The following is a 21117-nucleotide window of genomic DNA, read 5'->3' on the forward strand; positions in this document are numbered from 1 at the left end:
CCTGCTGATAGGAAGAGGTCTTAGTTCTTGCTACAAGCTTTTGTCCTTCTAGAACTGACAGAATAATAATTAAACCCCTCTTATTTCTGCGTGTGTCATTTCCTCTTGTTTCACACCAGCTAAGCCGTATTTTAGACTGGATTTCCTTTCGTCACTCTAATTACTTGCTTTTTGCATCTTTGCTAATATCTTTTTGCTCTGCACCCATATTTAAGCCTCTCATTTTTTGCAGCTCTGGTTGAATTTTTATTTTTTTTTACTCTGGTCTGTAGTCCTCGCACTTTTGTTTTATCTGTGCTTCTTTTCACGACACTGCTTTCTTTTGTCTCCTGGTCAAATGCTTAGCCATTGAAATTCAGAAGTCACCTTCGAAGGCAGGGTTGGGTTCCTTTGACCCTTTCAAGGTACGTGTGTTCTTCAGGATTGAGCTTCCTTGGAAGAATCTGTAGTTTTCCTATGAAATATTTCAGTCACTTTTATAGTATTTTCAAGACAGTATCTGTCCAGATTGGAAAAAAAAACCCTTACCAAAAGCACTTTTTTAATGAGTGCAGTTGGCCTACAGGGGTTTGGGTTTGCTCTTCATGTTGTAAACAGCTCAGGTGTTGAGAAGCACCTCCAGGGTGCTTGCTTGCTTGCTTGCTTGCTTGCTTGCTTTTAGTTGCTTTTGCTGTCGTTGCTTTCGTTGTCCTAGTTAAATCCTGCCATTGTAAAAGATTATCCCAGGTGGACAAAGGTTCTTCCTTTTTGTTTGCACCTTTTTTTTTTTTTTTTTTTTGATAATCAAAAAACTGATTATCAGAAAAAACAGCAAGAGCTGGACTTTTTAACTGAGAACAGAGCAGATAGTGATATACCACAAACAGCCATGTATTATAAGTAAATACCAGTACTCACTTTTGCGATGGAATGAGACCCCTCATTTGCTTTGAACAACACATGTCAGAACTATAGTTTCTCTCCTGGACCACGTGCGATATCTGATGTTTGTACAGAGCTACCTGAAGTATCGGTGTTAATGCTGAACTACTAACATTACAAATATTATGTTAATATATCTAGTTTTGAAGCAGTAATTTTGTACCCTAAAGATTCAGAACCATCAAAATTTGGATTCCTCTTATAGCTTAACCGAATTTTTGTATATCTGATCACATTTATGGTAAAAGAAAGCAGTGTTAGGTAACTGGGAATAACTTGAAAGGGTAAAAACATTTGTGCCTTAATTTTCTATTTTCATCTTAAGAGCCCTTGAAAACCTGCTTGCTTAATTCTTTCATTTTGCCGACTTCTGTGAAGTTGGTCTTAGTTAAACAGTAATCAGAGACATCAGCCTCCGCTCTCAGGATCAGAGTTATCTCAGGATGCACTCTGTAACACTGCCGGTCGAGAGTCTTGGTGCATATTATGTAGTTGTGTACTCATAAAAGTGTATGAGATTAAAATCTGAGAGACTTCAATACTGAAAAATTTCTTAGCCACTGTCAGTGTTGTTGAGATTGATTTTGAATTTAAGAATAAAGTTCTGCAATTGCCAATAATTTTAAATTTGGCTCAAGTTCGAGTGCAAAATGAAGTTGGAAACATGTTGGAACTCTGTTTAGAGATGCCATTTATACTGTTTATCTTACAGCTTTTCTTCCAAAAGTTGTAATGTACCATGAGAAGAGAAAGTAATTTTTTTGTCATTGCATTCAGAAGATAGATGATGGCGAAACTAGAAAGCTCTGAGTGCAAAAATAATGTTGTATGTGAAGAAAATGAAGTTGTCTCTGTCACTTGGTATAATCCAGCAACAATAATTCTGCACTGGTGTGGGGGAAATACCTTTCTGATGCTTTGAGTCGGTTGTAAATGACCTTGTAAAATTGCACAACGGAAAGGAAGGGGATAAAGCAACTGTACTCGTTATCTCGGACAATGCTGTCAATCAACTGATAACACAGTGTGACTGGATATCTATTTTTAGGTGGCCAGTAAGTCAACATCAAGGGTCAGGATTTTATCTCAGTAGTGATTGAAAGAAAGAGTTGGAAAATAGTTACTGAAACCATGGTTCATCCTTGTAGCACAGGAAGTCTGTAATTTTCCTGTATATTAAAAAATTATCTTCCAATTTACAGGGTCAGCACAGTGTGCGGTGTCTCGTGTAATACAGAATACTGATTTCCAAAATGGGTCAGGTGCGCTGGTCTCAGCAGCTGCGTTGTTCATTATTCCATAAAGAGTTTATTCAAAAATGTCTGTTTATTATAATACAGTTATTAAAATCTAGTGTAACAAAGCTAGTTTCATAAATCACAGCACGTCTTATGGGTATTTTTATCTATTTGATCACTAGGACTGGGGCTGGGGCAGCTTAAATGCCTCAAGTTGAATTGTTGGATCTGACATACTAATGCTGTGCCCTGAAGAATTCTTCAGATAGTTTATTCTTTTTTCTTTCTTTCTTTTTAAATTATCATTATCATAACTTCAGTACTGAGAGACTGAGCCTCCAGTATTACAGTAGCTGTACCGTATCCGATACTGCCTTCATTTAAGGAAGAAGCCCAACTGATGATCTTGAATAACTGCTAGAGAAAGAAATGAGACTTTCATTGTACTTAGGGCTGGCTGTGACCGACGTGGTTTGTACAGCACACACGAGAGGATAAGTAATAGAACTTGAAAATGGGCTAAAATAACCTCATCCAGTTCTTCTTGTCTGATCTGTTATGAGGTCATATTGCTTGATACAAGTAATTAATATCTCATTATCAACTTCCATAATAAAAAGGAATACGTGTATTTAGCCTCTGGATAATTTTCTCTGAAAAAAATGTTGCGATTTCTTCTATGTAACATGTATTTATTATGAAACCAGAATGTGAAGTTACAGTGAAACATATAATATTTATTTTCCCTGACTTTGACCTAAGACTTACAGCAGTGCCTGCCTTCTGCCTTCAAAGGAGAATACCTGGGAGTATACTGGTTTTGAGGTAACTCCTGGGAAAAAGAGTAGGACTGGTTGGAAGTTTGCAGTGAAATTTGTTTGTATCAAAACACTGGTTTTTTTAACTGCCAGTATTTGCTGGGGAAAAAAATATTTGTTCTTTTCTCTTTTGGAGGAGAAAAGGAAGAAAATTTTAAAAGTGGTCAGAAAAAAGCAAACTAAAATGACAACTGTAATCTGGGTAAAATGAAATTTTGAACAAAGGAAGACAGCTCTCACCCTCTTTTTGTCAATGAAAAATGTAAAAAGCAATTTCATTGACAAAAAAATTTGAAGAGGTTATTTATGGGAAATTTTTGATTTGAGGATTTTTCTATCTCAAATTTACAATTGCAGATCAGTCTTGTAGGATCAATTAACTTTCAGTTACAAACATCCTGTTCCCAGCCACCAGGTAAATATACAGTTAAAGATGCAAACGTGAACGAGGTTCTGCGAGTGATCTGATATTTTCAGGTAGCTGAAATTAGATTTTTAAATATTAAGAGATGATTGAGTTTTATTCTGAAATTGAAATTAGGAAGATCCCTTTAACTGAAATCAATTTAGTGTTGCAAAATGAGTGGAATTCCATTTATTACAGCAGCAGTAGCTCCTAGCGAGCTACCAAGCTAGCTGTGTTTGGAGAGAATTAACAGTAATCTTGCTTGGAGCTGGAAAAGGTTGGTACTAATGTACTGTACCACTTGCTTGGTGCAGCCCTTGTGCTCATTAGTGGATGAGCACTTTGAGAAAGTGACCCACACAGACATGAAATCAACTATCATGTCTGCAAATTAATTTGTTTTAGGGAGTGAAAATAATCTGTTTGGTATTTTGATCATCTTCCAATTGAAAAGATGTTTCACATTATCTTTCTGAGAAAAATTTTGTAACAAGGGGCCACCTTCTTGCATATTTGTTTTGCATCCTTTACCATCCGACTTTTGTAGTTGGTGAAGGGCAGAGTTAAGTTATAATTGAAAATGCTTTCCTCGCTGTTGGCCACTAGAATGACAAAAACGGCTCTGTCTGGGGAGATTAAAAAAACCCCCACAAAAACACAACCAGCCAACCGCATGCACGTATGTTGAAGGATTAGCATATGAAAGTTGCCACAATGTGTGTCTTCTATGTACTGCTGACATTCTGGAGCGAACAAAAGCCTCAGGTGGTGTAGGACTAGCTACCTAAGGGATGCTGAATTAATACGTAGCGGCTCATTTGTCCTTGTCCATTTTAATGCTAATCGCTTTGCACCACATCATCTCCCCGTCACTGTTTCTCACTGCAGGGCAAACCTGTGCTGAGTCAGAAATGGCCAGGAAGCACAACTACTCATGCCCGTGTGTTGGGGTCTCTGGGTGTGTTCCTCTATCTGTACGAGTCTGGCGCTACACAGTTGTTTTCAATGTCAATGTACAAGTTGTAGAGTAGAATTTTTTTCTGAGGTGCTTCATAACGGTTGTCTAATGGGGTCATTTATAGCTAGTCTCTCTGCTTTCTTGTGAGAACACAAAATGATATGAGCTGGGAATGTATAAATTTTATGCACTATTTTCAGGCAAGACGTCGCTATACATCACAGCGTTTAGGTTTTATATGAGCGTGTGTGGCATATTGAAATGGAAAAGAAATGGAAATACAACCTGGCTGTGTAAGATACTCGTTTTCACTCTATCTATTTAAGAGAACTCAGCATCAACGAACTCATTAAATCTGATGTTAAAATTTACATCATTAGATTTCAAAGTCAGCAAGCAGATGTAATTATTTAATGACAGAGTTTCTCTGGGTTTTTGAGGCCATTTTGGAGAATGAAATGAATTGTTTAGTTGACAGGCAGGTGGCTGTATAGTGCTTATTGCTGATTGTAACAGTATGTGACAGTAAGAAAAATTAGAGCTCATTAACATTCACTCGACCCAGTGTCTGCACCACTGATCAGCACTTGGACTACTGCATGGCTTAAAATACTTAATGAATCTTTGTTTGACAGGAACCAACTGCTGTTGCAGGAAAAGGTGGATGATCCAATGGCTGGCAGAGTGAATATGGCCCGCACTGTATAAAACAAGGAAAATGTGAATAATTGGGGAACGGAATGAGTGAGAGAAGCCTTTCAAGGCTTGTGGTGATTGATGAGCTATATTACGGTTGACACACGCGTTCTGTGTTTTGCATGTAAGTGTTAGCATCTGATTGAGTGGAAAACCAGGGGAAAGCGAGATTGCCCGTGTGATTAGTGGAAGGTAATCAGCCATCTGTTAGGCATAATGCACTGACTAGAGATGACAACAGAAAGCATATGTGTGCATGTGCTTACACAGGATCTCTCACCTTTTATACAAGTATCCATGAAAACACAGAACTGTGTATAAAGAACTAATACAAGGTAAAAACATACTCCCAATTCTATTTTTTTCTCCCACCGGAAAGATAACAAGCTTGTAGCTATGCTGTGTAGTTCATAAATGTGTCCTTTCAGCAGACTGAAACAATAGCTTCGGAAGTGACAGAAACAACTTTTGGTGGTGGTTTATTTTTTGTTTTTTAAATAATGGCATCACAACTCTCTCTCATCCTGACTGTGATGGTGAAAATAAGACTATGCCCTGAAAATATTGAGAGATGAACTCTTTATTGATCAGGACATTTGAAGATGTATTTTCAGCTGTTCACCTGCAAATTTAAAATAATCTGGTTTATACAGCTACTCCAGGTACAGAATTTGGTTTAGGAGAAAGCTAGAGTCTGATGTTGCATTGCTAGCCCACCTAAAACTGTCGCTGATGCTACCAGGATTTTGTGACGTAAAAAACAAAGCTGAGTTTAGCTTTTCATGTTTATAACAAACTTTAGTAGTGATAGAGGTCCCACTTAAAGGAAATAAATCACTTCTTTACCTCTTTTCAAAAATTATTTTTGCATAGTAATGTACCAAGAGCAACGCTAAAAAATGTATTCGGTTTTAATATGCGTTCTAACACTTATTACAGCAGTCTACAATTCACTATCTGTACATCTTGTAATATCTGGAAAAACAAAATACATCAGAAATACTACAAATTAGAAGCCCAGCATTTAAAGTCAGTCACTTAACGTATCATATACCACAATAGATGATGCCAAAGTGTTGTTTAACTTGATCATCCATTCATATAATCTTTTTAACAAATATTTTAATCAATATTTTAATTTAATATTTTAACAATATTTTAATAGTAGATGACAGCTTGGTATGTGGAATATTGTTTTTAAACACACTATTTTAAATTTCAAATTAAAATTGATTTTGCTGAAATTTATCATGTGTCACTGACGGTACGTTATGCAAATACTGGCACTGCTGAAGAAGAATTCCCATGACCCATCTTGCTGTTTCCACCTTCCATGTTTCAGTAGGAAAGTAATATCCTAAATACCGGAGAGGAAAGGGTCCAGAGGACAATAGATCCAAGGGTCTGCACAGGAATGGGTGGAGAGCAGCTGATTTAGTCATCCTCAGTAGCTGGTGTCATAACAAAACTTTACGAATGCAGTCCTCTGCCCGGCTGCTGCCTAGTGAGACACGTGGCAGCCTAACTTGCATGTGGCCAGGAATCCAAAAAGCAGAACTTCTGATCAGAAGTATTTTGGCAAGTCTTACAACTCCTACCTTGCGTCAGGTAGACGTGCCTGTGAAGTTTGCTGTTGCTGCTGGTTTCTGTTTGGTATTTCAAGGTCAGAACTCTGCAGTAACAGCTCTGTGGCAGGGATTCTCCTATTTTACTTTCATATCCAGCGCACGAGGGTGGTTGAAGCTTGCGCTCAGAGCCTAGCCAGCGCGTTTCAGAGGTCAGTGCAGGCGTGACAGGGGAGTTATGTTGCTTTGCCATGGTTGCGGAGGAGCTGGGGGAGGGATAGTAGGGTGGAGCATACTGTGTCTCCAGTGATTTTAGGAGCACTCCACCTTGCGTCAGGTAGACGTGCCTGTGAAGTTTGCTGTTGCTGCTGGTTTCTGTTTGGTATTTCAAGGTCAGAACTCTGCAGTAACAGCTCTGTGGCAGGGATTCTCCTATTTTACTTTCATATCCAGCGCACGAGGGTGGTTGAAGCTTGCGCTCAGAGCCTAGCCAGCGCGTTTCAGAGGTCAGTGCAGGCGTGACAGGGGAGTTATGTTGCTTTGCCATGGTTGCGGAGGAGCTGGGGGAGGGATAGTAGGGTGGAGCATACTGTGTCTCCAGTGATTTTAGGAGCACTCCACGCTGCTTCAGTGCCAGTTTTCTCGGAGGGCACGGGAGAACCTTTCAGGTTTCCTTTCTCGCAGTGTTGGATGATGATGCCTTTTTACTCTGCCAAGAAACAATTTAATGAATCTGTGTCCTAGTGTTTGGATTCAGTCATTTCTAGCTGCAACATTTCTCCTTTCAAGCATTTGTAAGCTTTTCAGAGCTTTCCCAGACCTTGCTAATTAGTATCCACAGTGTGTTTTATTACCTTTGTAGGAATTATTTTTTTTAAGAATGTGAAAAGAATGATCTATTTTAAATTTCTCCACCTATTCTTACTTGAAGTGTTGCAACTTGTTGTGATCTGGCAGAAAGAAAAGGATTCAAAGGATTCAACTAGGATTAAGGAAGCATTAGCTGTAATGCTGGAGAGCCAGTATAGAGAGTCAAGCACATCGTAACAAAAAACAGGTCAGCAGCTTCCTAATGGTTGCTAATTGCAAACTCAGTGTATCAAAGCTAGAGCTACGCTCTGCATGCAGCATGGACCAGCTTTTGTCTGCTTCTGCAGGAGCATGTTTTAATTTGTTTGCTAATTGCTTTAATGTCCTTACTAGACCTGAGTCACCACAGAGTGCCAGGTTGAATTTTGTTTTGTTTGGTTTTGTTTGTTTTTTTTGGGGGGGGGTCTTGTTTGTTTGTTTTTGGTGGAAAAGCTACTAAGCAAGTGCTGCACTTCCTATGTATCTGTATTGTTTAGTGATTCAGGACCAACTACTTCGTTGGTCGGCAGTTTCACGTGTAAATGATAAGGACCACATGTGGCTCACCAAAATTTCATTTTCAGTTGGAAATAATGCAAAGAATATGCTTAAAGTAATAAGACAGTTTTGGCTGTTAGAACAGTTGGTTACATGCTTTAAAACCGGGGCTGTGATCAGCAGTGTCTAAGACAAAAATGTTTTTAAACTGAGTGTTTTGTCTAAAAATTTATTTTGAGTTTAAGTTGAAAAATGGGCAGTGAAAAGAGACGGACTTGAAACATACTCAGCATCCTGAAATGTTAATTTCTTACAGTCCTGCTGCAAAGATTTTTATTTGACACCATTTAATTCTGAAGTCTTAAAAAATCACACTGAAAGAGTTGGAAATTGTACAGCAGGCTCTGAGAATGATTGGAATCTTCTTTCATTCCCTTTCCTTGATTGCACTGATAAAAATTTTGTTCTGAAGCTCCAAATTAATATCAACTAGCTTAATGTAATTTCTAAATATTGTTTTGTGGGAGTGATAGATGTGCAAAGGGTAATTCACTCAGTAGCAGCAGGACAGGAAATAAAATCAACTTCACATTAATTGTAATTTTTTTTTGTCCTTCCCAGCAATACTCTCACTGCCTGCAGGAGTAGTCTCTGGATGATGAGGCTCCACTTGAAGTATTTAGGAATATACAGCAGTCACAGAGTAGTTGATTTAATAGTGAAAGACATGGGTTTCTTTTCTGCAATCTTACAGTTATGCTGAAAGCTAAAATGCAGTCTTTACAGAAAAGAGTCATCAAAGTGTAAACACTTGGAATGCTGCCCGAATTAGTAGCTGCATAACTATCTGCAGTCTTAGCACCATGGAAAAGGAATACAAGCGAAAGTTATTAAAATGTAGTTTTCTAATAATTCTATATGCAGTGGTTAAAACAAAGAAAAACCAGCTTTAAAAGGACCTCATCTTCCTGATTATCTTAATGTAGATTTGCTGAGTATTGCTTAGGGCCACAAAGTATTGAAGAAGCAAGGAAGTGCTGGTATAAGGTTCAATAACGTTGTACGCCAAAAGCAGGCACGTGTCAAATTTGGGTCTCTCCATAATTAGATGAAAAATACATCTTCTACTAAATGCAGGTTTTTATAATGCTTTAGGTACTTAGCTCCAAAGCAAGTGCATGGTGTTAAGCAGAGTTTTTTTTCCTGCGTGGAGGGTTTACAGCAGCCTTTTGTATTACATACAGCTACAGTGCGCAGAGAAAGAGCTACAAAGTAAAATGTTTTACTTACTTGTCCCAGTGAACCTCATAGCATGTATTGATAATAGCTTTGGGGGTTTTAATAAAGCCACCCTTGTAAAATGTTGTTCTAGTTTTAGATACATATTTTGACATTTAGAATTCTTATCTTTAAGTTTTGATAAAGCTATTGCTTATTGCAACACTTCTTAATCTAACACAAGAATTTAAACTTCAAAACTGAAAATCTGTGTACAGCCAAGTGTCCTCAATAGGTGTTTCAAGTTTGCCTTCAAAATTTTTGTTGTGCATGATCAATAGTTAAGTGGACAGTTGGGAAAATTGAATAAAACTTGAGATATTTTGTTTAGTCATAAATTTCAGGCCAAGGAAAACATTCTAACACATGCTAATTTACAAATCCCAGTCCTGAATTAACTTGTGGAGGTCAGTAACGTTCTGCTAGCTCTGTCAGTGCTCAGTGTATTTAGGTTGCAGTTGCAGAAAATCTGCACATATTTTTCATCAGTGAAAACTGTTCTTTCCAAGGTGATTGTCTATCACGGCAGAAATGAGGAATTGGTTATTTTTCTCATACAAAGAACTTTTCTGTTCAAATCAACAAAGTTAATTTGAAAAATCTGTCCTTGAACATCTAGTGTAGATTTTCAGGGTGAAGAATTTTTTGAGAAGTATGATATCTCTCAGACATTGCCGTTTACTCCTTGCCAAAGTTCTTGTTGCAAAATTTGGTCTCATAACTGCAGTCTCTTTTCTTTTTATCTTTGCAGCTATTTTGGAAAGAATTATGGTTTAGATGTTCCCATGTTAGCTATGGATGTAGCCCTTTCTCCCATGAGAACACAAGAACTGGATCCCGTGCCGTCTGATGCATCTCCCATGCTCATAAACATGACTCCTACTGTGGAACAAGATGGGGAAGAGGATGTCATGAAGGAGCTTGATTCTGGCCAGCAGTATGAAAAGCCGCCTCCTCTGCACACTGGGGCTGATTGGAAGATTGTTCTTCACTTGCCAGAGATTGAGACCTGGCTTCGGATGACGTCTGAAAGAGTCAGGGATCTGACCTACTCTGTCCAGCAGGACTCGGATAGCAAGCATGTGGATGTGCATCTAGTACAGCTGAAGGTAGGATGAACTTTGAATTGCAGACACTTCAGTGAATGGGTTTGCTCAACCCTGTTACTGGTAAAGTAAACAAAAGGGCTTTTCACAACCGCTGTAGCTTGTCTGACAGCCTGTGTTAAAAAGTGAATAAATCCTTTTCAGGGAGATAATAGAAACTGAATCATTTTCAGTTTTTTGCAACATTATTTACTCATCACTTAATTCAACAGTCATAATTACATTAATGAACGTGTTCACACTCCAAAAGCAGCTAATACAACACTTGCAGTAACTGACCAGACAGCTCAGAAGTGGCTGGAAATATTCCCTTTGATTTTAATGGGCTTCAGTACTTAAAACTCCCACATTTGAGTCCCAATAAGCATGGACGCTCATTTGAAAACTGAGGAAGTTTCAGAGGCAGTGTGGTAGAAAGGTGGTCTAATGCCTGGCCTTTCAGTCGTGTGAAGGTTACCTTGAATATTGAACTCAGGTGGGACTACATACAAAAAGGTAAGGGTGTAGAATTTGTTTTCAGATCTGAGTCTTGGTAAGAAATATGAAGTGATAAGATGCGAACAGTCACAGCCAGTAAATCAACCCTTTCTTTCCTCCTTCCCACCCCCACCCCCACCCCCAGCAAGAATATGCATGAGCAAGCCTGGACTTTGTCCCACAAACATCTGTGTTTTGTGTAGACTAAAAGAGCAACAATGTCCCTTCCCCCAACCTGAGAACTGAACGCGAGTATCTTTAAACAATTATCTCTCTTAGTCCCAGATTTACATTTTGTTGTTGAATCTTTAAAGATATTAAGGAAATTCAAGGTGAAATACAAATAAATAGTGTCTGAGACTGTGTGTGTGTTCCTTTGCGTGGCTTGGTTTGCTGCAGCAGATGAAGCATGCTTTTGAAGCAGCAACCAACCTCCAAAAATAGCCGGCAAATGTTATCTCTTCAGAGTGAGCTGTCTTCGGAGTTGTGTTCTGAGCCTGTTTATGTGAACATAGTCTTCATACTCATCGAGATGGTATTCTATTTGTGTTTATTTTAGGACTGGAGCTGTAGACTGTCTTAAAATACAACTCTGTGTACTAGTCCCAACCATCAAGCAATGGTACTGTAAGCAGTCCTAACCGAACAGAAAGATGATCTCGAGGTTTTTATGGTCCCACCACTTTCCTGAAAAATTTGGGATAGGCATTGCCAGCTTTTGATGAGAGAAAGGACTATGTCCACAACGTGCAGTAGGGTTTTAGCAAATAGGAACTGAAGGTGTTTCTGCAGACACACATAACAGAAATTGCTGGACTAGGTGGCAGTTCTGATCTTGAAGTGCGTGTGGCCCCTCTCAGAGCAGTGCTGAGCTGAAGTGAAAGGGCTGTGGAGCTTGCGGATGGTATTTGCACCCAGCTTCAGGCTGGCTGGGAGCACAAGCAGAACTGATTCATGCCTGCTTACAAAATCAGAATATTCTGTGCACGTAACTCACCCTCATACACCCACTAAAGCGTATGATTTCCAAAAGGAGGTCAGTGAACGAATACCATTCCTCACAGGTTTTTTCTCCTTTTCAGAGTTTATTTGCCAAGTTGCAAGTTTCAATGCTACTTCATAAAATAGTTTCCTAATGTTTTTTTTCCATGTAAGCAATTGCTGTAGCACTGCGGGATTGTTTGGGACAGGGGAGAAATCTGGTTAATGCAACTGTAGAACAGGACAAAAGAATAACATGAAGGAATCTCAATAATCTGCAAATATCAGCCTGGGGTGGGGCTGTTATTGAGGCTGTCAAATATTGTGTGCAGACACTGGACTCAGAGGAAAGTGCTCTTTTCCTGTGTGATCATACATGTGTATATCTGTGTGCATGCACAATGATGACATGTATTTGAAGATATTTTTAAAATTTTATACATTTTTAATTTTTCACCAAGTAACATAAAATATAAAAGCTTTCACAAAGATCTGAGATAGCAGTAAAAAACACAGCAAAAGCCGAAATTAGGAATACGGAACTTCAGTAACCTGCTTACCTCTAAACCTCTATATAGACAAAAAGAAATGAGACTGTGCAAGCAAGTGCTGTGAAAATGCTTTAAGTCAGACTTTAGATATATTTTAAATTGTTTATCCTTGTATACTCTTGCATTATGTAACTTCAGCAAAGAAACTCAACCATAACCTCATATAGATCTTTTTAAATTTCTCTTGTGCTCTGATAATTCTCCTTGAGGGTTTCCTTCCAACTGATCGGGGTCCCTCTGGAGTTGTTGCACCCAGGCTGGACACAGGGCCATTGCTGACTAGACTGGAAAAAGTGTTCCACATCTTTCAAACAATACATACCAACCAATTTAGTATTTTCTTTTTTCACAACGGCAGGGGATGCCTGTTTGATGTTCAGCTTGTGGTTACTGTAACTCCTTCGCTGCACTATGGGTTTTTCACCTATCTTGTCCATTTTATCTGTGAAATTTTACATGTAGGGTTTTGCTTTTGTCTATCATTGAACTTTTGTATGTGTGTGTCCCTCGTTCCTCAAGAATGCCCATGACTTTTTCAGCCCTGGATCTATCTTCTGGTATGTTTGAATTATCTCCCCCAAACACACATACTGTTGTCATCCTCAGATGTAAGAAGCCTTCTCTCTATTTCTTTGTCCAGATCATAAAGACAAAAATAAATGATGTGGACTCAGGATAAAAGTCTGTAACATAAGAGCTTCTGAAAATAATGTTCAAACTGCAAATGTAGCAGTAAGGCAAACAACTATTCATTTTCTCACATTTTATTTTCCTCCATGGTGAGAGGTCCAATTCCATTTTCATGCAGCTTTATATTAATTTTGGATGCTTAAAGTTGACTGACTTCCTCTGGCTGTCAGTTGGCTTGTGGCGATAGGGCTGGTTTCAGGATCTAGGCCATAGCGGTATCTGTATGTTCTTCCACGGAAAAATGGCTCAGCAGACAGTGCATCTCTTTCTCTTGTGGAGTTTCACTCCGCATCCCTGTTGAAGATCTGTCTGCCCTTCTGCTCTTTCTGTAACCAAGAATGTTGTTCCTTTTTTGTGGCTTGTTCCCTGGGGATTTTGGTGATTGCTGCCAGTCTCTTTTCATGCTATGTGACTTAGGGCTTTACTAGCCACCAGTGATCCTTTGAAAATACTTGTTTCTCTCACTTTTGCAATGCTCTTTCTCAGGACTAGCCACTCAGCATGAGTGGGAGGCTTGTCTTCTGTTGTCCCTTGGGAAGTTTCCTGGAAAGCTCAGCTTCACCCGAGTGCTTCAGTAAGCGAGATACATGAATCATAACTCTCTGGAGTCCAGAATGCCTTTTATTAGTCATTTATCTGGTCATCACTCTAAACTCAAGCTGCGCTAAGATACATTTACATCTCTCTAACACATTCTGTGTAGTGGTTACCAACTGCAAATATTTGTAAAAGAGATGGGAAAAAAAATACATTTTTACTACAAGCAATCTGAAAGTGCTCTTTCTGTCCTTGTATCGTGTTAACCTGCTGAGAGGCTTTCATGATCCATTTAACTTTTTCATTCTGAATAAAATATGCTTGCTTTTACAGAAAATTCTTTCTTGGAATCCTCTTGAGCTCCAACTTGGATTCAGCTCCCGTTCTTCTGCTCTACTTCATATCTCTTAACCCTCTCAGAGTAGGCTCTAGTGTTTCAACTCATTGATAACTCCTTTCTATCTTTTTGGAAAAAAATGTTGTTTTGATGATCTAGTATAATCTTCCCTATTTCAGATGTGTGCTAACTCCTAGCTTACTGTGGAGTAAAGCACTCCACCACCACTTTGTGACTCAGGCATCTGAACCATATACTATGTACTGACAGAGAGAAAAACTTTTTTTTTGCTATAATAGTGTCTTTAGATCTTTGTAGGCCACTGATCTTTTCTCTCCTTCCAAGTAGAGAGATTTCAGCCACCTTCTTACCAGGATACCTGGGTCAGCCTTAAATATCTCTTGACTGGATCTTTTTCCTGTCTTCCTGACTCCTACAACAAGATTTTCATGACCTTTGAATAGAAGTCAGATATCATATAACCATTATCCTTTTACTGTCTCTTTCCACTTTTTTTAGAGGCCAAAGAATTTTCTTTTCTCCTTGTATTTAAATCCTGGATAAGTGTAAGTAATTATAAAAGCAAGATATTAAAGGGTATTAGTTTCTTATTTATCTGCAGTTAGATACACTTAGACTCCTTTTTTTCATTCCATTATGAGCATTTTGAAAAAATGTAAAACCCGGGTACTGCAGGCATCTTTCTCAGCCCCTCCTGTTGAATAAAGTAGGCTTTTATTGCATACATAATATTAAATATTGTTGATTTTATCAAATATATACTGAAGGCTGGACCAAGTGACTTTTCTGAGTACTTTTAAACTTTTTTTTTCCTGTATCAGTTCCTTTCAAGAGTAAAAATCAATATATTGTTTTCAGATCTTAAAAACTCACTAAAAATATGGCTTATTCTGGAACTCAGTAAGTTCAATTTCTTGTAATTTGGAATTCAGAACTGTCATTATCATAATCTGTGGGATTTATTCAGTGCTAGCGGCACTGTGGAAGCACCTCATCTACCACTCGTCTTTCTGCAACAGTAGAAACAGGGCTATTCTTTCTTCCCACCTCTGCTTTCATGACTTTCAGTGGCTCTGTTATTCTGAGGCTTGTGACAACACACCTTGCCTCTGCAGTTGCACAGCTTTGTAGCTGTGCTATCTAAACCACCTTTGAGTACACAAATGAAATTTTCTTAGTCTGAATCTCTAGACTGTGCAGACAAATGTAGAAGAGACCTTGAAGGAGCCTCACTGTATCACAAATGATCACAGTGAATGTTACTGACAGTCTTTACAGAACGTTGCATACTGGAAATACTGTGTAGACTGCTCTACCTTGATAGAAGAAGTTCGCCACAAGGGATGACTGTTGTACTCGCCAAGTAAAAAGAAAACCTGAATTGAAGAAGTTGACTGCAACTTTGTTTGGCTGTTTTGCTTGTAGGCAAGATATGATCCCGATACTTCAAACGAAGGGTCGCTATGCAGAGTTTGAGAGTCATCATTCAAAACATGCTGAAGGGAAATGATGACTCTTAAATTCATAGAGGTATTTCTCAGATGACTTCTGGGTGTGTTTAACAAATACGCTTCATGAAACAAATTTCTGTGACAAGTACTTTTATACATTACACGTGTGGGTGTTAGAGTAAGTGTCTATAAAAGTAGACATTTGACTATAAGCTGTGAGCTAGAGCTCAATGGAGACAACAAGACAAATTATTGTATTTAGGCCTGAGGATCAACAGTTGTTGCACATAAATTTGTGAAACCGTTTTTATTTGCAGAGTCTCAGGTCTGGCAAATAGGTTGAGAGCCAGTAGTATAGTAATTATTTGATTTTGGCACTATTAACAATCTTAGGTGACTAAGACGTCACCTTCAGTGGCATATAAAATAGAATCAGTTTAAACATCATTTAAATGCAATTCAGATAACAGAAATGATCTTTTAAGGGTTATCTGTTCAACGTTATCTCCGCACTGACATGTGAGAACAGTTTTTGAGAACTGTTTTAGATTGTCTATAGCTAAAGGACAGAGTGCAAATGCCAAATCCTCCTAAGATGAAAGTGAACTACAGGGAAAATGTAACTTCTTTCATACTGAGCTAGTTAACATGTCCTAAATGTGTATAACTGTACATCTCAAAGGGACTCTTTTAAACTAATGACGTGATAAATTTCACGTTCCTTAATCTCATTAAAACTGCAAACTTCTCAGAGAAAATTAATCTGAAAAGTTTGAAGTTTGAAAGAGCCAGAAGGCTGCAACTGAATCCTGAGAGGGAAGGGAAATATTCCCCACGTTACCAACAAGTGTAAGTAAAACCAAATTTACTGAAGAATTTTTTTAAAGAGCATTTTCTTGAAATAGGTGAGTTTTGGTATCCACTGAAGATTTGAAGCAATGAAAAAATTATTCAAATTCTTCAAACTATTAACTTCAAATATGAAAAAGAAAATGCTAGCTGCAGCTGTATGGCAGTGTCACCGTTCTGAGCATCAGGATTTCTTTACTGCAGGTTTGGTAAAGAGGTTGGTTCTGGCTTCTCTGTGTAACATATGGCCTATTTCTGTCTTAGATTGATGGTTTCAAGAAAAAGATAACAAAATCACTTTGCTCTTGTCCTTTATTTTTTCTTTTTTTTTTTTTCAAATCCAACCCAAAAATCTATTTTATGCATAGCGATTCCAAAGATTTGACAGTCTTTGTAGCTTACAGTCTAAGAAACTGAAGACATGACCTTTTCCTTTTTTTAGATTTTTTTAGCCAGAGGGCTAAATACAAATACAATATAGGCAGAAATACGATACCTCACAGGCTGCAAACCACATTTGGTTGGGAAAGTATGGTGAAAGACTAGGCAATAAGTATATTTGTATATATGGAACATTACCAGTGGTCCATACAAAAATATGTTTATATTACACTTGTATTGGTGAAATGCTCTGTTTCGGAGCAGAAGGGTTAGGGTTAAGAGCACATTCGAGCTCAGACTCTAGTCAAATGCTAAATTTATTATGCACTCATCCCAACAATCTCAGTGGGGCAACATTACATGCCTTAATTCACCTAGAATTTAATCAATAGGTAATAAGGTTTATTCAGATAAAAAGATTTGTGTGGATATTGTTTTTAAACTGTTTGTAGGTTCTACCATATTTCTTAAATTAGTTTCTTAAAAAGTTATTTTTCAGATCAAATATACTATGCACTCCAAAAATGCCAGGCACTCATAAGTAACTCTACAGAAGCAGATGATAGGTAATGATAGATACATAAAATGATAGTTTGATATGTCTATGTATTGGCAGAACATACCTGCTATATGTATTAATTCTATGCTTTGTAAACACAAGATTACATACACAAATTAAAGGAAGCAATAGATTAATTGCTTAGCAATTGGCTAAGAATTTGTGTTCTTATTTAGTTTGCCTCTGAACAGCTTGGTGGAATCACAGCATTCAGTAGGGCAGTTGAGTGGAAGTGCTGGAAAGTACAGATCAACTGTCCCAAAGCTGGCTTTTGCAGTGTCTACCCTTGACTTACAGTCCAGGCTTAAACACCAAATGTGGGGTGGGTTTATTAGCTTTTCTTGTTTTCTGAGCAGTTGAGGGTGCCTACATTTTTTTTAATTTTTAAATTTTCCTCTGTGCCCTAAGCATATCCCCCTGTTTTGGAAAAAAGCTGGAATAGAAAACATGGAGTACCAGAAATAAATCTCTGTTTCTCAAACTCTATCTGGTCAAACAATCAAGTTGTTTAGAAGCCTTCCAACTTGTACGGTGTTTCTACAGTCTTGCTCAGATAGATATTTTTAAGGAAAAAGATGTGATTTTTTTTTTTAAATGCTATCTTATTGTGCTTTACTACAACAATGTCATACCTATAGAAGTCATCTTAGTTTTGTAGGTTTTACGCTAAATTATCTTCTGTCTGAGGGGATAGAAACCACTTTTTCCACATCCCTCAAAAATAGCCCTAATCCCTTGGCTATACGTTATCAAGCATAAACAGAGGCTAATCCTCTGTTCTATGGAGTGCTGTCCTGTGAGTCATGCTGTTCCCTCACCTACCGGCTCAGTGTCTTCAAGGATGAAAATGATGATCACGTAAATGCCAATTTTGTAGGTACCAATTCGTTTCAGAAATTAGGCGCAAAGTTGCCCAGACTTGCAGGGCTGCTGGTAGTCTGAGCTTGGAAATGCAAGAATTCAGGCAGCTGGATGCTTTTAACGGAGTGAGCAACAGAAGTCTACCTGTGGTATTTAGGTATTTACCAGCCAAATGGCAACTGAACAAGATGACTCAGGACTGCACTGTTTCCTTCGCAGATCCTAATGTTTATTCTGCTCTGGTCATTAAAGCCTGTTAAGAACAAATTCCTGAAGGCCCTATCTTAAGTTACTCATGGAAAAAAAATTTCTGCTTTTCAACAGTAAGGTTAGAAAAAACAACAAACACCAACACTTGTAATCTAATTTTAAATTATGATCTAGCGTATTTATATGTAATAATGCAATTTTGAAATGAAATTTTATACCTTTAACATTTAGCTAATGCACACTGATAATTAAAGGTTTTTTAAAAACGAATAATGGCAGGTTAACATGATACTTTAAAAAATTAGTTAGATTTAAACTGTGCCTTTCAGCCTCATAGAAAAAAAAAACTTTTCCCCTCTCCTGCCAATATTGTTCAGTCTTTGGAGATACAACAAAGTTAAACTGATTTTCTTTCTCCTGTTAGAATTTAGTAAACAAGTCTATCGATATAGCCCACATTTATGCAACGTTGTCTGCTTGGGTGCCATAGGAGACGTAGCATGGACACAGAAAAAGCGTACGTATTTACTGGGGATTCAGTTGCCTTCAAAAGAAAGCTTGGTCATTATTTGAGGGATCAAATTAAGATGGAGGGTGGTTGGTTAAACTATAAGGAGAGGATGAAAGAATTGGGAGCTAGTAAAAAGAAGAAAAAATGGAGAAACAATAAGAAATTCCCATCTGCTGTGATACCATTTCAGAGGTGAAAAGTGAGAACCACTTGGCTGGTCCGCTGTTATCTGTCTATCAAGGGAATGAAAGTAGCTAAGAGCCGGAAAGGATTTAACTGGTGACCCCAGTGAAAATGGAGGATCTGGCTTGTACGATTTATCAGGATAAATGAACAAATAAGAAATGCTGCAGACAGTGCGCTGGGCCTGTTTAAACTTAAATTTCTTTCAAAAAGAGCGGGGAAAGGACACCACCAAAAATGATGGCAATTACTGATCTTATATCAAAGGGTCTTGACTATTCCTTGGTGCAGTAGAAGACACCAGTGCTGGCTATTCCCTCTGGGCTTGGGCAAAAGAGAGTCTTAAAAAAGAAAAAAAACCCCAAACAACACTAACATAAGTTACCTAATTGACTCATTTGGGGTCCATATGCACGGCCTTTGGAAAGGAATTCTGAACAATGTGTGGAGCACCTAAGCCTTCTCTTAATGCACGGGTAGAATCTGAACTGCTCCTTAAATCAGCTTGAGCTTCTTCAAAGCAAACCAGCAAGGATACACTGACCAAAAATACTGCAGCCTGCGACATCCCATCCAAGGGAGCGCTCACCTTGCCAGGGCAGAGGTGCGTCCGTTAGTTTATGAGCAATGTATTGCACGTAGAATTCAGGGGAGTGTAGATATAAGAGCAGGGCAGCATCGGCAGTGCTATGGGGGTCTTAAGGTAGTCCTAAAATAGACGGGTTATTCAGCAGTCAGGAGGCTCGGAATTAGTAAGGTGAGCATTTGCCTGTGAAAAGAGAATTGGAGCTCTGAGATGAGGAAAAAAGTGGATGTTTTACCACTCTGTTTCTTCACCTAGTTCTAAAAATAAAACTCTGCAAACCTCACTCTCATTTGTACATCTATGCTTTTCAAATATATACATATTCCAGAATTTCTGCTTTAGATCTCTGGAATACATGGATGCATGTAAGTGCACTTTGACCAAATATAATAATATATCCCTCTTCCCACTTCACATTGCCTCTGCGTTAAAATATGCTAATACTGGCTTTGGAAAATGAGCTAATGTACTCTACCAATGGTCTCTGGAGAAATATTAAAGTAAATATCAAATTCCAGCACAGATGTTACCTATTACCATCTTCTCTAGCCTGACTCAAACACAAATATTTGCTGGATATAAAGATGTAATGATATAAATACTTTCCAGCATGATGAAAAAACATTGTAGGTTAAATAATCATGTAAATGAATTACCCAAAACATTTGCTGAGGGAGTGTATTTTGTTGTTTAGTATGTGTATATGTGATGATAATAACAGCTACTGATGTCCAGATTTGCTGGAAAAAACTAAATTAATACTATTTTAAAGGTATGAGCAAGATTTGGTTATGTTAGCATTTTAAACTAAAGGTCATTGACACTATGTCATTATTTTTATTTGAAAGTAAGGATGCCAATAGGAATTTTTATTATGGTAGCTGTGAGTTGGTTGAAAGAAATTATTTTTAAAAATATATGTGTGTGTATATAAGCAAAAGCATACACACAAAAAGCAGTGCCACATACATCCTGCTGGTGATTTTTTTTCTGTATAGTTTCGAAGGTAGGATATTATTATGTTTTATAACAGCCATCTAGTTCTGATCTGCGTTGTGAACTATTATGTTTGCAGATGTTTTCTTGCCCTGTGTATTTCAGTAGGCTTTGTGGGCATATTTCTTATTCGTTGTTATACTGGCAGGGTTTGTTGCTTTTTCAATTTATAATTACATGTCACTTATGATAGATATCTAAAAGTTGTAATATGGCATAAGTGAGCAGTCAAAAACAGGCACAGGAAATGGTACAAAACGTAAGGAATTTTTTTGTTTGCTTTGTTATTTTTAAAATTGCCCAATGGGCTTTTACTGTGAGAGAGCTGACAGCAGAAATTTCAGGTTATAGGATGATTGCTGTCTGAATGCCAGAAATGCAACACGAATATTTCAATACATAACACACTTGCATTTTAGTAAGAACAAGTTCCACAAGTTAGTGAGTTTTAGATATCCTTGGATATTTGCCTCTCCAGTTATATGAAGCCTTCCTCAGAATGAAATCCCTTTCTGAATAGTTCACCACTAAAAAGCCTGTGAATTGATGTGATTCCTTCGTAAATCAATGAAAATCTCACAACTAACAAGCGCAGCGAAAGAG

At 38.0% G+C, this 21117-nt stretch overlaps 1 protein-coding gene across 1 annotated transcript in view; it reads left to right on the top strand.

Moving 5' to 3' along the window:
* Positions 1 to 10012: 10012 nt before the first annotated feature.
* The window catches only part of LOC104491956 (A-kinase anchor protein 6-like), a gene marked incomplete at its 3' end in the record, with an annotated part of 44168 nt that continues 33063 nt past the window's right edge, over positions 10013 to 21117 (top strand). Inside the window, exon 1 of the mRNA XM_010134452.1 lies at positions 10013 to 10336. Coding sequence (XP_010132754.1) covers positions 10013 to 10336 — 324 coding nt within the window. The remainder of the gene's footprint in view (positions 10337 to 21117) is intronic.

The sequence above is a fragment of the Buceros rhinoceros genome, unplaced genomic scaffold, assembly GCF_000710305.1.
Source record: "Buceros rhinoceros silvestris isolate BGI_N320 unplaced genomic scaffold, ASM71030v1 scaffold1024, whole genome shotgun sequence".
NCBI classification, from domain to species: Eukaryota; Metazoa; Chordata; class Aves; order Bucerotiformes; family Bucerotidae; genus Buceros; species Buceros rhinoceros.